Raw genomic sequence first — 18,230 nt, 5'->3', positions numbered from 1 at the left:
TTATTGCCTACAGGGAATTACCACAGGCATAAACAGGATTTTCAGCGTTTGAACTTCTCCGGATAACAAGCACAGGGTCCCCTTGCCATCATAAGGGAGGGTAAAGCAAAATATTTATGATGGGGTAGGCCAGCTCTAGGTTGCAAAGGAGAAGCAAAAGACCCAGGCCCTTATAAGGAACAACCACCTTTTTTTATTTGGCTTCCTCATCCTCCGTTTTTCGCCTGTGTTGGTCAAGTCACCACGAAGGTCAGTGACACAGAGCAGTGTTTGCTGGATCCCACCTTCAAAGCACAAGGAGCTCTCGCTCTTCATATTTTTATGGACACATAAAACAGAGCTGTGACCGCTCCCTCCCTTTCAGTACGGAGAACAGGAAAAACACAGTATAACCTCAACAACCAGCACCTAGAAGGAGGTTTAAGTAGGGCTGGCCAAAAAAAAAAAAAAAAAAAAAAAAAAAGGAAAAAGAAAAGAAAGAGGACTTTTGATCTCCCCTTCAGCGATGGGGCGGGGCAGTTTCTTTGAAAAAGACAGGTTTGCTTATCAATTCTTTCTTCCTCCAGTTTTTCAGAGAAATTTTACCGCAAACGTTATTTGAAAGAGTCCTTAAGCTATCTTTTGGCCTGGATTTTTGATAAACAGTATTTTAAGTGACAGATTTTACCACATAAAAACAATTTTTAAAAGTCACTAAAACCCTTGACATTACCAACAACTGAGCATGTGGGTTTATTTATTTTTACTCTGGATGAAAAAGCCTTTTTTCAACACTAAAAATCCCACCCTTCTCCATTAAAAGATGTTTCTCATATGCTGTAGATCAGCAAAGCCAAACATCCATCTTCACTTCCCACACCGGCCGGTGAAAACAGGAGGAAAATGCATGCAAACCTTATTGACAGAAGCATTTAAGTCCTTCCTCCCCGTAACTCTGAAGGGATCCTGTTGGCCTAATGACTTCCTTTGGATTAATGCTGCTATAGGGAGCGTCTGAACCTTCCGTGTTCTGCCCAGAGAGGGGCAAAGTTACCATTTTTTTGAAGGCCCTCTGAAGCAGCTCCACCACACATCTCTTAGAAAGTGAGGTTAGCTTTTCCTGCATGGATACCCACGTTTTCCCAGTACTGTCATTCTCGGCAACTCCAGATACACAAAAATTTCACCAGCCTAATCAGTATGAACACGCTGGTGCTTTGATTTCTTTTCTGTCTTTTGGTACAAGTCTATGCTCTTGCAAACTGAAGCATGTGAGTGGTGCTCCAAGAAGTCAATGAGATGGCTGGCGTGCACGACAGCACTTTGAACCCAGATTGTAGCTGAGGTGGGACGTGTGAAATATGAGACAGGGACACGGCTCCTGTCACCCCCTGAAGAAGAAAGGAAGATACACAGGAGTGGCTGAAAAAGACTACACGAGAGTGGGGAGACATGGAGATATTGGAGAAAGAGTCCCAGATGCCAAGATTATACTGTTAGAGTTGCTGCAGGGTTTGCTGGAGTGGGGCAGATAACCTATACATGATACCGTCTGCCTGTTCCTTATCTAGGATCCATAAAGTACACTGACCCATAACCAAGGAGGCAGTAGGAATGGTGCGATAAGAGCAAAGGGTAAGCGACAGCAAGCAGACCTGCTATATGCTTGCTGGCAGCAGGTAACCAAGCAGACATTTGCTATCTGCTTGTGACCGCAGTGCTCGTAAAGCGCCGGGCTCACAGGTGTGCTGGGCTGCAGAACCGGGACAGATGCAGCAGTAATGCAAAACTCTTCCTGCTTCCCCATCAACCCGCCTCAGGGAGGTGAGGAAGTCACCGCTCTCGTTACTTATTCTGTCCTTGATCTCTTTGGAACAGAGAGACTGCAGAACTGCATTTCACGATGAAAGCACCTCAGCCAGACACTTCAGCCCAGGCCTAAAACCAAAAAGATCACATTTCGTAGGCCTGCAGTTCATCGTTGGAAAGATAACAACTGACTGATCAAGAAATTTCAACCGGTGACCAAAAGTAATAGGGATTTCAAGTTCATCTCCATTCCAGGTTTTGAGGCCTTGGTATGTTTAAATGCCTACTTAAGAAATCCTAAGGAAGCTATAAAATTAACTACATCTTTAAGAAAAATAAAAAATTAAAAAAAAAAAAAAAGGGGGGGGGGGGGGGGAAGAAGGATTTTTCTTCCAGTGTGGGAATGAACACAATTTTAAAAGCTAGCAGCAATGGCTTGATTTTTAAAAGAAGGCGAATAAGTAAAATGCCTTTTAACATAATGCCGCTTCTTTTTCCTCTTACAATCACCGTATGCTGCCCAAGCACAGTCACCAGATTTAATGTTCGAAAGGTTTTTAACATATTCTAGAGGAATGATACCCTTCTGCTTGAAACAGCAGGGATACAGGTTTGAGATTTGGGTTCAAACCCCATATTTAGCACAAATTCCCTCTATGTCTTTAAGACACACATTCACCTTTCCGGAAAGCCCACTTCACATTTCCTCCTGACAAAGGCAGTGGATAATGACATGATCAAACCGTGAGAACAGCCCAGTGGAACAGAACTGCAGCATCCCTCCTACAGACTTAGAAAAACAAAAGGGTCACACTGATCCTTTGTTTTACTGACTTTATTAGTCAATATAAATGGATTATTTAATATTGCTATATAGTGCATATCCTTAAATGGACACCACCTTCTTTCAAATATAAACAAGTTTTGCTTGGTTTTCTACAAAGGCAAGAAAACTGCACACTATTAGAAGGTGTCTAATCCTCCCATCTGCTGTTTCCTTAGAAAAATATTTACTTTTTAACATCTGTACTGCATTTCCACAGTTCAAACACACACATCGCTCCTGGAATGTACACAGTATTTAGCAAATTTTTAACTAAGTTTTCTTAGTAATTGTATAGTTTTCCCTTGACAAGGAGAGGATCAGCCTTTTTCAGGAGGATTACCTCTGCTCAACTCATTTCAAGCAGCTCTTGAATAAAATAGTTCATTAGTTCATGAAAAGGAAAAACTCCAGGGAGCTGCTGGGGAAGGAAGAGAAAAGAACAGAGTGCCACAGTAATTAGGTTTTCAGATTGTCCCTTATCCTCCAGAATGCAGGTACACACACACACGTCCCTCTTCCCCTTAGGTAAAGCATTTAGGGGAGCTCATTGCACGGTTTTCCCTGGGAATCAGTGTTCCAGAGATTAAAGTTGTAACCAGGCCATCACTTCCCAGAAAGATATTAAAAGATACCACTTCCTTATAGCACATTTCTATTGCTAGTCCACAGTTCAAGGGCAGTTATCTCCCCTTTACAAGCATTTAAATACCTTAGTTTCAGACTTCCTCAAAATTCAGTTTCCTGACCCTTTTAGGCTCCCATGGCTGATGCTGGAAAACCAAAGGATCTCCACTCACCAGGTATCACTCGTGCCTGCCCAGGTGTACAGGCAGCTCAGGGGCAGCAGAGCCGCTGACTGTACCTGCCTGGGAACAGGGAAAGGATTGGCCAGGAATGAGGATTGGAAGTGAGGAAAACTGGAGGGGGTTGCAGTTGTTCACTGGCAGTTGCTGACCAGAGGACAACCTTTTGATCTAGACCTAGCACAGTAGGTCTTCTGTCTGCTCTGCACTTACACCAAAAGCACTCAGGTAGTCTGAAGGTCTCCAACCAGATTCACTAAACTGCCAACCGGGATGCCAATGAATACGGTTCTGGTGATGCTTCTCTGTGCTTTGTCACCCTCTCATTTGAAATGGGCTTGAGACCACCAAGAAACAGCTGATCATCAGCAGGTCACTACCTGCCTGGCATGGATCAGTGACCTTGAATTATGCGTTCACAGCAGACAATGTGACTGGAAAAATCAGGAGATGCCAGAAGAATGTGCTGGAGCCTCTATGAACTCTCCAATTCTCCTTGTTAAGGGGCACCTATTTTGAAAACTGGATTTTCCCACAGATCTGTTGTGATTTTCCAAAAATAATGTTTTGCAATATCCTTAAATTGTTACCTTCCAATTGTTGTTATTACTATGGATTACAAATGAAATTCTGGCCTTTCATCTGCTGGGAGGGCTTAATTTCAACCCACAGTTTTAGAAAGGAGTCTCAATTTTGAGCACCATGAAAGACTCCTTCAACTAGATATCATAATTTAAAACAGACTGGTAGGTTAAGAACTGAGCTATAACATGGCAGAAAAACAACTCTTACATGAATAATGATTTGCATATCAGATTATTAAATGAAAATCTATCAAACTATCATTTACTGAAGTAAACAAACAGTCTATCTGCCCTGTTTCTGGAAACATTTTGCCTCAGGGAAAAATTTAAACCTGGGCAGATAATCAGGATAAGGTATTTGAACACTTAAATCCTGCTGGAGTCTTCAAAGTAGGTGTTAAGTGGTGCATTAAATTTGTGCTGTTTCTTCTGAGCAGGGTGAATTTGCTCTTCTGTAAATAGCGGGAAAAGCATTTTACAATAATTTGAATCCATGAATAAATGTAATATATTAAAATTTCTGAAGTACAACCATTAAATGTTTTTGTATATAAGCCAAATGAGTGGAATATCCAGGACTGAAATTATTTGACTGACCACAGAAAGATAATATATAATTAAAATGACATCTGCAGCACTAACCGATGGGATGAGAGAAAGTGACATCACAGATCTCATATAAGCTGCAAGCATGTTATTAGATCTAAACCTGGCTGTAAAATTACTATCTGCCCATGGGATTATCTTTGGGCGTTCAGAAGCATTGTTTCATTTACTGATAGAACAGGGATGATAACAGGCTGACTTTGCTTGTCACATTGTTTTTTGGTCTTTCTTTATCCATTGTTCACATTAGCTGCAGATTAGAGGAAGACAAGCTTCAGCTGAACCACTTTCGTGGAGCTTTTATTGTTTTACAGTTTGTTCCAAAGGCGCCTCTTTTTTTTTGCATTTTTTTATTTTGCCCCCCACCCCCCCGAAGAAAGGAATCCAAAAGAATTTTTAATGGTGATAAAATCAATGAGGAGTAAAAGAAAGATGCACACAATGTAACATTTAGGAATGCGGCAACCTAAGGAATACCCATTGGCCTAAGGCAGCAAAGGGAGACCGTTAGACTTTCCTTATAGCTCCCGTTATTAGCCGTACAAAGAACCAGTAGCTACCGGTTATATCCTGGCCTCATTAAAATTCAGCGCCAAAACTCTGACTGACTTCAGTGGGTACATTTCATCATTCAAGACCTAGGACACAAGACATAATTCTCCTTCAAATGCAGGGCTATCTGGGACACCTAATCTCTACAGATTACATTTCTGCATTAAATTGGACATAGCTGCATTTTGATCTGTTTCACATACCATTTTTATGTTCTTGGCAAATTATTAAGTTGCCTATACTTGTAACAAGACTCATGTGCCGCCAACCCAAAATAGTTAAGATTCTAAGAGCGCGTAACAAGACAGGCAGTGAAAAGCGGAAAAAAGGAAGCTCCAAACTTTCCAGTCACTTTTGAAAGCCACGCTAATGATCCTGAACTGCAAAGGGGACTTAACGCGCTCTCAGAAATCTGGTCTAAGTGTCTAACTCCCAGCGTTTGAAATAGTTCCCATATGCCAATATTGCAAACTAGGCGAAAGTCCAGGAGCAGGCAGGACCACAGCCAGTCAGGGACTTGTGCATGCACTGTGAAGGCAAACATGGACCTTGTACTTTCCTCCACACTGCCCCGATACTGGGCAGCTACTGCCATGAGTTATTTCTTACAGCACCTCCCAGCATCCCTTCCAATATAACCTTAAACCTCTGCTCCATCAGCCACTGAAATGTGCAAACAGGCTGCAGATGCAGAGACTGCTGCCTCCTGCTTTTGTGGCTACAATCTTGCTTTTCTTTGTATTTCTCCTAACCATACCCACCTGCTGTCCTTTATCTTAGTCTGCAGTTTGAGGGAGTGACTGTCTCTAGTCTAGTGAAGGATTTAGCCCACGATCAATGCCCTCAGTGCTACTGCCACAAAAGTACATTGCATTTTATTGATAGTGCTTAATACATTAACTACTTTTAATCCACATTAGATTGTTTCATTGTCCCTTTTATCCTTTTGTAATTGATACACAGAATAGACTTCTCATGCAGACCCCTTCAGCATAAATCTTTGATTCAAAACTCTCCATACATGCAGCCATACCAGTATGCCATTAAAAGTTCACACGGGATATGTGCACTAGAAATGAGATGTCTGCAAGCAGTTTAGATATACCATCCTTGTTCAAAAATATTCCTCCAGCACTCAGCCTGAGCCAGGAACCATGTTTATGAATCATGAATTGTTTGTAGCCGGTCAGTGGTGTGTACAATCTTTTGGATGTAAAGAAGGACAGAGACAAAAACCTAAAGCCTAGTGGGTGCAAAGACTCATAAAGGTGGGCTGGAGGAAAGACAAGAAGCATGTGGCGATAAAGCGCAACTAACACAGAAATGAGACTTCACTGCAGAAGAAGTCAAAGAAAAAGAGCAGAACACAGAACACAGCAAAGAGCAGCAATATCTTTGAAAATCAATTTGATTTTTAAATGTGTCCTGGATGTAACGTAGGGTAAGGTAAAATCCATTTTTTTCCTGAAAGCTGACAGCTGTGGGGCTAAGCTGTGAGAAGAAGTTGTGAGGATCTATTCTTACCTGTGCTGTTACCCCATCAGAATTGCTCTTCATCTCAAAGTGGTAAGAAACATCTCTTGTATTTCAATATTAACAGCTTCTTAATGTGTATGTTATAGCATGTTTCATGTCAACTGATATGCAAAAATTGTCTCAGTTACCTTTCTTATTGATATTCTTTGTTTCTCGCTACACATCCATAATTAAGTGGTTAACTTATTTTTAGGGATATTATGTGCAGTCTGCAGTAAAGAGTGGTCCAAAAGGACAAGCAGACCTGACGAATTTTTGTATCACAGAACTGAAGCACATGCCTATGTTCCAAATGCTTTGTATATCAAGAATAGAGAGACTTTCACAAAAATGCATGTGCCTTCAGATAATTCATAAACCAACAGTGATTAACACAGAACAAAAAAAACCCAGAACTGCCTTATCTCCAGATGAAAGAGAAATACACAGGTAACAAACAACTTGCTAATAACGCATACCCATTAGTTTGCATGCTTCAGGTAGAATTTACTACCTTTCTCTTTAGCCATCTCAATATCAAGTGCCTGCTCTTAACTGGACGTTCAGGTTCTTTCCATTTTCAAAAGCAGTAGGAACTGTCACAGGACTATATAAAACCTGCCTCAGCTCCTAGGTAATGACTGGGTTGAAACACTCAGTGGGGGCTCCCTTTTCTCAGGTCATTAAGGAAAAGTAACATGGACAAAACATCCAACTTTAAGATAAGAAAAAAATTCTACAGTGTGAATCCTTCCTTCTGGGTCTAGAAACTGGGTTGAAAAGTCATCCCAGATGTAACATTTTCTGCATCCTTCTTTGAACAGAAATACTAAGAGAAACAATCTTTCTTGTAATGTGTTAACAATTCTGCATCAACACCAAGCCTGGTTGATGGTACATAAAGCTAAAAATGAATAAAATCTTCACTAAATTGCTTTGAATGTTCAAACAGACTGAGTTTGCTTTTTCAACTGAGGCTTATGCCACTTCCAGTTTTTCCTCAAAACATTTGCTTATCCATATATTTATCACAGAAATAGCCTTACCTCAGCTGCATCTTGCTGTTGTCTCAAGACAATTGCATTTTTTATGGTTTGGATAAAAAATCCATTCAGTTCCTTTTGTTTCTTGTTCGGCAAAATCCGAAGCAATGGGATCATAATGAATGGAAAAGAAACTGTAAGAGATTTTAAAGAAGAAAACACTGAATCAGACTCTAAAGGCATATAATAACCCCCTCCTTTCATTAATATTATAAAATTCATCAAGTGGGATGTGTTATTTTTGTGAAACCTGTTTTTTCCTCTTTCTCTTTTCCTCTTTTTCTTCCACCCCCATAGACTGGTAAAGGATTTTCTTTTAGAAATTCCATGTTGGCTAGGACTCCCCTGCCAGACAGATGCCTTCCAAGCTTGCTTCCACAATGCTTCAGGATTTCAGTTCAGCTTCTTGATGCCACAGAGCCACCACAACAAATGGGAGAATTATTTTCCCTGCCTACTTAAACAATTGTCGTGGTTTTGGCTGGGATGGAGTTAATTTTCTTTCTAGTAGCTGGTATAGTGTTACATTTTGGATTCAGTACTAGAATGATGTTGATAACACACTGATGTTTTCAGTTGATGCTAAGTAGTGTTTATACTAAGCGAAGGATTTCTCAGCTTCTCATGCCTGGCCAGCAAGAAGGCTGGAGGGGCACAAGAAGCTGGGAGGGGACACAGCCAGGACAGCTGACCCAAACTGGGCAAGGGGGTATTCCATACCATGGGACATCATGCCCAGTATATAAACTGGGGTAGTTGGCGGGGGAGGGGGGGAAGATCGCTGCTCAGGAACTAACCGGGCATCGGTTGGCGAGTGGTGAGCAATTGCATTGTGCATCACTTGGTTTGTATATTCCAATACCTTTATTATTATTATTGTCATTTTATTATTATTATTATTATTATTTTCTTCTTTTCTGTTCTATTAAAGTATTCTTCTCTCAACCCATGAGTTTTACTTCCCCCCCCCCCCGATTCTCTCCCCCATCCCACTGGGTGGGGGGGAGTAAGCAAGTGGCTGCGTGGTGCTTAGTTGCTGGCTGGGGTTAAACCACAACAACAGTTACATACAGAAAGTGGGGGATCTTCAACTAGCCTAGCAGCTTATGGCACTGATCCATGAAATTGTGTAGTAGTCATTCTCATTTAGAGTTCTCCAATATTAGGATATTGGTTTGCTATTTTATTTTGCTTCTCTAAACAGGCCACAGACTCTGCAATTGGGATGTTATCACAAGGATGGTCTCCAGTCCATGGCCTTTATAGTCAGGAACTGGAAGCCTGAGTGAAGTCGTGCATCTTAATAAACCCCTCATTAACTTACGAGCAGCTTAAGACTAACAAACCAGCCGTCGGAAAACCCCTGTGCTGCCAACAGGGCAACACAGTGTGGAAATTCAGACCACGTAACATACCAGCAGGAAGAGACCAACAAAGGAATCCAATCCCAAACCCTACAGAAACTTTCTTTAACGAAGGACATTATCTTAGACATATAGGAGCACATTTCTGTCCCTTCAGAAATTAGTCACAAATCACACTTTGCAATCAGGTTAAACATTAACCCCAGGACATTTTGCATACACAACTCCAGAAGGAAGCAGTTCCTGTGCTGCTAGTACAGGTGCAATCTGTAATGCCAGCAGGATCAGATGGGCACAGGAAACTTTGCCACTGTGCCACCTGACACTACTGCGTGCAGGTCTAGATAGCAAGATGGCAAAGCCTCAGCAGCCTCAATTATGCTGTGGCTGCCTCAGCTACGATTCTTGCTGCCCTTGCATTAAGAAGGCCACCGTCACCATGAAGCCTAAGCTTTCATGCCCTGGAACTAAATCGCTTTATACCCCATTCTTGCATTCCCTATCTATTCACCTGAAAATAAATGCATTCTCTTAATGACAGCCTGTGCTGGCACTTATTATCTTTATCCTTTATAGCCATCAACCAGGCTGCTGCTGCTATTCAAATAAGAATTCAAAGGACTTATACTATCTGCTTATGCTCCCCCACCTCTTTTCTCTAGTGGATTATTAGCCCACTGCTGTTTATGGGTGGGATTTCAATCTCCACCAAGCAAACCAAGTGCACAAAAACTTTACTCTCAGACTCCAAAGGGCAGTTACTCTGTTTTAATGCAGAAGTGTATTAAAAGAGATACCGTCCCAGAAACCTTTCGCTCAGATCAGTCTGGAGCATTGCCTTCCCAGACTCTCAGTTTCTGGAGGACGTTGCATTAGTGGTGACAAGACCTGCAGAGCATATGGTGGAAATCTCAAGGGTATACTTGGCCTGTAGGTTGCATTCTGAACACCTCTGAAATAAAGTCTGCTATATATCTTCCTGCTCCAGCATGTTTTGCAATTTGAGAATGACTTAGAAAATTACCATAAAGAAGTAGGCAAAGGTAGACTATACTTACGGATGAGAATGAGAAGAGGCTTAAACAAAGACATTTGAAAGAATGTTCTGCAATTCTTAACAAAGGGGTCATCGGGATTCTTCTGAGAATCCACCTCAGTACCAAAAGCTACGCTACCAACGACATCCAAGGTAAAGCAGTTGTAACACCTGCATTGAGTTGAAGAATGATAAATCATTAGCTACAAAGTACACATCCATTAATATCTTGCTTCTACACACATCACGACATTAATTTTTGCTTCTGATTTTTTTTTTTTGCTTTTAGATTTGAGCTTTGCCAACAAGAGATGTTTCCATCATGCTGACAAATGCTGATGCTTAATAATGATCACCTTCTCTCTAGCTACAAAACGAACATATTTTCATATAGCTCAATAATTCCACTAAAAATTTATTAAAAATAAAAACTTTCATTTGTTATTACCTAGAAATCGAATGTAACAGGTCAAAGATTCAGAAGTATTTTCTTAGTATGTGTCCTAATAAAAGCAGTCATTCCTTTCTCATTTTAAACTCCAGAAACCACATCTACTACCAGTCCAGTCTAAACTCTCAGTGACAAGAGGTGCTTAAGTAAAATTTCCTGTTAAGGATTTCCTTCTTCTTCTTCTTGATAGTTCCTTTGTAATGTAAAATCGTGGTCAAAAACAAGACGAACTGACACCACGTGAAATCTGTATCTCTGCAGAGGAGCAGCAAATTCTTAGAGTACTACAAATGATCTGTGGACCATGGTCTAGAAACTTCAGAACTGACTGAATCTCTCCCCACATATCTGACCAGTTGTCTTGCCATCTTTATTTCTACCGGGCATTAGCAGCTTTATTTAGTTTTGAGATAAATGGACTGAGAATGTAAAGCATCCTTGAAATATGCTTCTTCTCATCTGTGGTCAAGTCTGCAATGACTGTCCCTCTATGTTCCCTTACAAAAGCCTAATATCAAATTATGTGGTGTTATAACCTAAGTGAGCATGTATTAAGAGAAGGACAGGACTCAGGCCCAGTATCTCCTGTATATATATTGTGAAGCAGCATTTCTAAACTGTGATCTTTGGGCACTGTCATTCTAATGACACCAGAAAGGATTTGGAAGATAACAACAATACTGCAAAGCTAAGTATCTTCTTTGGGTTTTCAACTCCTACACACACAAAAAAAGGCAGTATTAGAAGTTGAACTATTAAAACAGAGGGGCCCTGCAATAAAACAATAATTTCAGAAGCACTCGATCATCTACCTCTCCAAGGTACTGAAAAAGCTTAAAAACTAAATTTTGAGTTGTTAGCGAAACACAAAATGGCTAAAGACAGCGAATGTACAAGATGTCAGGAAGTTGCAAATAGGGTATTTACATCCAAAAAATAGCTCCCACGGCAGTTCTGGGAAACTGCAGTACAATGAGAATTATATTTATCGATGTCAAACCTGCTGAAATGGTAGTATGATAAAACAACTGGAAGATCATATTCTGAGATGGTCAACACCATTCATTTATACTTTCAAAAGGTCTTTTCCAAAGTGCCTCTTCAGAGGTGGAACCTATCATGGATCAATAGCTAAAAGACCAGGCAAAGAAAAAGGACAAATGGAAAAAAGGGAAAAGCCTGGAAGGACTCAAAAGGTCAATTTTCATCAGAGCACTAGGCTAAGTGTAATGTATCTCAAGGTTTCATAGCATCTCTTCAGATGATTAATAAAGAGATCTCTGTGCACAGACATACACTTCCGTGCATACATACACATGTACTTGAAAAGAGAAGGATTAATTGTGGCTAAATATCCATTTCTTTAGATGAAACAAGATTATTTGCATTGCTTCAGTTCGGGGGAAATCATGAAGAACTTCAGAGGGTGCTGGCCAACCCAGCAAATGAAGTGTATCCAAAATAGTGCCTATTAGAAAGAATGTGTTTGAACTGCTCATATGCTGCACAGGGTCCTAGAAGAAATGCATCTGCTTAGAGAAGGGGCTAGACAGTGTTGTGAACAGTTCAGCGAAGACCTCTGATGAAAGAGCAACAAAAAAGATAATAGGATATTAAATGCATAACAAATGGGAGAAAGCACAATATGGAAAATATTAAAGTGTCATTTTATAAATCAATGGCGCATTCTCATCTGGAGTACCGAACCCATCATTTCACAAAAGGCTAGCATGCCATTAGAGGGGGTTAGGAGGAATGTGGTAAGAATGATTAAGTGCTCAAAAAACCTCATATAAAAAAAGCAAGAGGGTGATGGACTAGAGGAATTTGATACTAGATCAATTCTTATATTTGTACATTATTGGCAGACTGTGGAGAGCAGACTGGACAGGGACTGATGCAGCTTTCCTTTCTGCTTCCAGCTGTTAAAACTTCATTAAACAACAGCTAGAAATACATTAGATGCTTTTCCAAAATTACTTTTCAAGTATGCAATGGCTGCCCCCAGGAAGAAAAGGCATCTATCAGACACATCCTCTATTAAGCTATGATCTCCACTTACAAAAGCGAGGGAGGAAAAAAATATCTTCTTTTATTCAGTAAGTGCATATTTAGTATAACTGCTGCTATTGACTTTTTTTTTTTAAATCTGCTACTAATTTCTGGCATGTTGAACATACCTCTGGATATCAAAAGCTTTGCCAGAGTCTGCATAGACTTTCAAGTTACACAGCAGGACATCACAGGCCTGGTTTATTAGCGGTGTCATCTAGAAAGGAACACATTGTATTGTGAAAAACATTAAAATGTTAAAAACAAATAATCAACTATTCTAAATTAGTTTTATCCAGTAGATGAGATAGAGCTCTCAGGATCCTCTGCAGGTGTGGTCAGGCACTTCTGCACAGGTGAGATGAAATGTCGGGACTGTCTGCTAAAAATAAACCTACACATTGCAGGGATGCCCTTCTCCAGCTCTGGGCCTAAATTATGGGAGGCCCTATCACTTACCTGACCTCTGGTTCTTGCCCATCTGTGGCTATATGCACAGAGAGCTATCAAGCAAAGACACCCCCCCTCTCTTTTTAATCATTCCCTCTTCCAACTGATGATTTATCATGATCCATATTACAGTACATTACATACAGGCTACATATACTCCAGAAATAATATTTTCCATAGTTCCATAGTCTCAAAGTCCTGTAAAGATATTAGCATCAGAGGCCCAGCATTTCCATCCTGCTGTCCCTTGGTTTGAGGGATTTAACGTGTACGTTAGAAAAGCACCATGTATACCACTACAAGTTGCTGAGGGCAAACTGCTATTGCTACCTGGGAAAAGGGTTTTCTGGAGTGGTGATGCCATCAAATGGACATTCACATGAATTTATTCAGCTAATGGTTCTTTCCAGTCACTGACATATGATGGTCAGGTAGACTTACCCATAGCCTGGCTATAGCTAACAGTGCAATAGTCTTCTCTTTAGCACTTCATGGAAACCATGACGTAGGCAGCCATCAAGACCTCATTAAGTCTCTCTCTCTTTAACTTTTTACATATGAAAGGCATCAGACACTTGCCTTGATTACACCTACTAGGGGGGCAGAGCAAGGGTGTAGCAGTAATCCAGCCGTGACCTTAAAGGCATTATCTGCTATGGCTCTTTCTCCATACAGACTGCCAAGAGATCCTTACAGCCTACAATTTAATACCACAGCCTTGCCTCAACAATTATGCCAAGCATCAGCAGACATACGCACAGAAACCTGCTTTTCCTTCCTGAACAACCTCCTTCAGCATACGGATGTCAACAAACATGAGAACAGACTTGTCCTACTCCTCTGACATTCTTGTTACCAAAAAAGACTTACTGCAGCCTCTCAGCACACTCTGAGAGCTATGCAGCCTGCCCAGCCAAGTCCATTTTGCTTGGCACTTCTACCTCTGTGAAACTGGCATAACACTTTGTGCACAGGCACACTGCCATCCTAACACATGGGCAAGACTATACGCAGTCAAAAGGCCAACGCAGGAGCATCCAACGTGTTTTCCAAAGGCAGAAGTCTGAGTCAAGAATGCGTCTAGCTGCTCTCGAGGTCCTGTTCCTATATGGGACGGAGCAGGTTGTCGCTGTTTCAGTTCAAAGCCGGATTGATTTGGGCTTTGCCACAGTCTCACAAGACAATTCTAAAGCCGGATTAGTATTCAGTAAAAGTAGCTGGTATGTGTTTGGGAGGTGCACACCGTGTTATGTGGCAGTTTTTTTCCCCTTTTGGCTTTCTAAAGAAGGTCCCCTGCAGTGAGCTGCTTCTCAAATGGTTCAACAAAATTAACACATTTCTGTTCAATAGACTGAACCAGGGTGAAATGCTTTATAATCTCTGGGTCCAGCCCCTTGAATGAACTGAACCAGTCAAGGAGAACAAAATGAAAATCCATATTTTAACAGGTATGATGTTTCCTAAACAGATGGCGATCATTTCAGATTTTCCTTTTATTGCCTTATTTTCCCTTTTATTCTTCATCACATCACCAGACCTGCAACCACCCAGCTGGTTGCTATTGCTTTCCAACAGCTGGCAGAGATGGCAGGGGCACGTACGCCTGGCCAGGGCATCTCACAACACCTCTGCACTTTGCACGTTCCACCAGCCTTTCAAAATACTGTTGCAATTCATTCCTAGCCATAAGATCTTTTTATTAGCAAATCTAACCAGGAAAATGGGGAGGGGGGCACATGGATTTGATTTATTGCTAGCATGATAGGACAGAGTCATATCAATGAGACAATTATTTGCATATGAAAGCTATGGGGGATATCTACTCAGGAATCCTGGGTTTGGGTTTGGGTTTTTATTCCCCTGAGGGACATAAATTAGTCCAAGACTGCTAACTACAAAGACCACAGACTGAAACACTCTCAAATCCCTTAACACTTTAAACTCTTTGTTCAATTGTCAAGAAAAACAAAGTAGTGTTGGGGGAGGTGAACTATACCAAACTTTGAAAACCGGCACAGAAACAGACATGTTGATCTGCATCGCCTTGGGTATCACTAACTTCCTATACATTATCATTTGCCAGTCAGAACATAAAAGCTGCGTAACCTGCCTGAGATTCAGTTCTTGGTGGGTAAACAAACCCCAGCTGCTCTGTGTTCAGATTGGCTGAGAGTAACAGGATGAAGAAAAATCTAAACAATATGGTCCCTGTAAATATTTGATCTGCCAGTTATCTAATAGCAAGAGTAGCCCAGAGTCCAAATTTCCTTCTTTCTGCCAAAGAAGAGCATTTGGGGTTAGGGTTTTCATGATGCCAGGGGCTTTGCTGTATAAACCGTGCCAATATGCTATTTGGCGCATAACAACAATTAGTTTCTGATTCTGCTACGCACAGTGCATGGGGATGTTTGCGCTGTTCAAAGGCATCAGAGTCACATTCCTCTAGTCAGATGCGGTCCTCAGTATTCACTATCATCACTCCCCTTACTATGAGCATCCAAACTATAAAGTAGAAGGCTGGGTCATACTCACTGCAGACAGACACATTGGAGACTTTACTGTTCGCATACAGTACGCAGAAGTCGCGTTGGGCCTCTTGTCTCACAAATGGGATGAAATATAAAGGAAGGAGAAGGAAAAAGGATACATCCCTAACATTAGAATTGCTTCTGTACCAGATTTCAAGTCCCTGACTAAAACCAGGAAAAGAGCAGAGCATCAGGAAGATGTTGTGAGAGGATTTGTTTTCATCACCTCACAGTGGGGCCCTGCTATCCATGGACACAACTTACCAAAGTGAGCAACTCAACCAGACACTGCCTTGTGGCTCAAGGATGTGCACATTTCACATATCAGCTTTTAAGTTAGTCATTTGCTTTGTCTTAGGTGAGCACACTTGCTTTGCTGAGTAACAATAATAATTTCCAGAGACCCTTCCAAAATGCCTCTGACCAATATGCACAAGCAGAGTAAGAGCAAATCAAGGAAACCTCAACGGTTGGACTGTCAGATCTTATGTTCTAGCGGGACCTGGACGATCTACATGCCTGAGAATGACACTAGAGGATTTTCCTGCACTGTTCTGCCATGTTATCGCAAGTTCTGCTTTGTGTCTCCCTTCGTTTGAATGAAAATGCCTCAACGCAAACTCCACTTCACAGGTTATTTAGGACAATGCTACATTATGCTGTGTTCTCTTCTTTAATTTTTGTGTTCTGTTTTGTTTTAATGGTTGGTTAATGGAGGAGACGATTCCCGGCATACTGATAGGAGATGACAAGACTACTGCAGCACCATCAGAATAAATAAAAATCAATAGGTTTTCTGCTGGTGTTGGCTGTAAAAGAGAGCAAAGCTATTTATCAAGTCTGACAAGGGGTCCAGAACTGCAGGATCATCACAGGCACCACAGCAAAAAGAAGAGGAACAAAATAAGAAATACTAAATAGGGAATCAAGATTGGTACAGCAAGATCACTAACATATCAGCTTGTTTCAATACATAATAGCTGTGGAGAGCATGACAGGAACACTGGGAAATGCATCTTTTACTTAAGGGCCTCGAGGTATTTTACTTCACCAATTCCTCATGAATTACATCTTGGAACAACTTTCATTGGTAGGTATTATTCCCATTTAACAGATGAAAGTTGTTTCATGCACAGAGAATTTAAGTAGCTTCTGCCAGATCACCCACAGGCAGTCAATGGCAGAGCTGGAAGTGAAATATTGTTATGGAAATACCCATAGCAATGTCACTACGAGGTCCATTCAGGGGTCTCACTGGAAAGAGCTTATTAACAGATCTGCTACCAGCTCCAGTGGCATCTCACGTGGGATGCCACCAAATCTTACTGCAGGATCAAGCTTAGAAGTCTATTGATTTATGCTATGCTCACCACTACAGTATTTGAATTTAATGTTATCCAGAGCCAAAACTTCCTTCAGTTGGAGTGGACTGCTTTACTAATCTTTACATACTCTTCAAAAAAAGAAAATTACAAAGGGAGAACACAATGTATAGAAATCCATAAAAGCAACAGTAAAATGGTGCATAGCTTTTGAAGAGAAATTGAGATGACAGAGAGAGAAAACTGGAGAAAATGCCACAAAATCTTGAAAAATGTTAGGAAAACAATTCTCTGCGTACATGCAGCAATCACTACACTGGCTACCCAAAAGCTCTATAATCTCTAGTTTCAGTTAATTGCTCATAACTCTGCAAACTTCAAAATTTCTGGGACCAGCTTTTCCTCATCTGGTGACTGGCTACTGGGGATTTTTGACAAACTAAGGGGAAATTCCTCAAGCTTAGTGAACTTCTTAGTGACATTACACTGCTTCCGTGGAGAGACAAGGACAAAGTGCGCCTCTGTCCTCAGCCACAGCAGCTAGATGCCTCTGTGGGGAATTGCAGGGTAAAACTTAGCAACAGGCATTAGCTCCGTCTTGCATTTTGTCCTCCAGCAGCCAGGCCAAAGAGTGGATGACCAGCTTCTTGTTCTTGCTAGTGCTGAATCTGTCTTTTAGCCCAGTAGCAGATTCTTGTGTTTCTGAAACGGAGATATCGGGAACCTACGCTCAACTCTCTGGCCCTCTCTGCATCTTTTATCTGACGTGATTGCTATGGGGAGCACAAGCAGTTGTTAACATTTATTGTTCTGTCACAGGCTAATAGGTCCCAGTTCTCTCAGAGCATCCAGACAGACAAGTCTATGCTCAGAGTGGTACTAGGAGCTGCAGCATTCGAGGGGAACCACTCTTCAAAGCCACTCGGGACGTCTGCAGTCTCTCCGGTATCACTGGGGAGTTTGCATAGGGGAACAAAGGCAAGGCAGACATCCAAAGTGAACAGAGAGGAAGACTTCGGTGGGGGGGTTTGTCAGAGCTCAGATCTCTGTGGCAAAGAAATCAATGGCTTAGGAGGAGAAGTGAGGAATGTGTCTAGCAGTATTTATAAATATGTATAAAACAACATATCCAGGTTCTTGTGCAATAAATTAATACCAAAACTAGCTTATCTGTAACTCCTTTGAGGTAGAGAGGAAGAGTTTATTATAAACAGGACGTCTTCTACATAACTTTGAATACTCTGTAGTATGGCAAATACTAGAACATGGCATTTTTATTTCCATGCTGCTGTAGAGGTTCTGAGAGAGCA

General features: G+C 41.2%; 1 protein-coding gene across 7 annotated transcripts in view; it reads right to left on the bottom strand.

The window, feature by feature from the left end:
• TBXAS1 (thromboxane A synthase 1) overlaps window positions 1-18,230 on the bottom strand; it is a 237,317-nt gene that overhangs the window by 83,690 nt on the left and 135,397 nt on the right. For all 7 annotated transcript variants that reach the window (XR_007508752.1, XM_049822403.1, XM_049822397.1 and 4 more), the window contains 3 exons: window positions 12,749-12,837; window positions 10,140-10,288; window positions 7,721-7,851 (listed from right to left, as the gene is read on the bottom strand). Coding sequence is in view for 6 of the 7 variants with exons in the window: in XM_049822403.1 (XP_049678360.1) it covers window positions 7,721-7,851; window positions 10,140-10,288; window positions 12,749-12,837 (369 nt within the window). In the remaining variant the exon portion in view is untranslated. The remainder of the gene's footprint in view (window positions 1-7,720; window positions 7,852-10,139; window positions 10,289-12,748; window positions 12,838-18,230) is intronic.

The sequence above is a fragment of the Accipiter gentilis genome, chromosome 18 (genome assembly GCF_929443795.1).
Source record: "Accipiter gentilis chromosome 18, bAccGen1.1, whole genome shotgun sequence".
In the NCBI taxonomy this organism is placed as follows: Eukaryota; Metazoa; Chordata; class Aves; order Accipitriformes; family Accipitridae; genus Astur; species Astur gentilis.
This window is presented reverse-complemented; position numbering and strand designations above follow the sequence as displayed.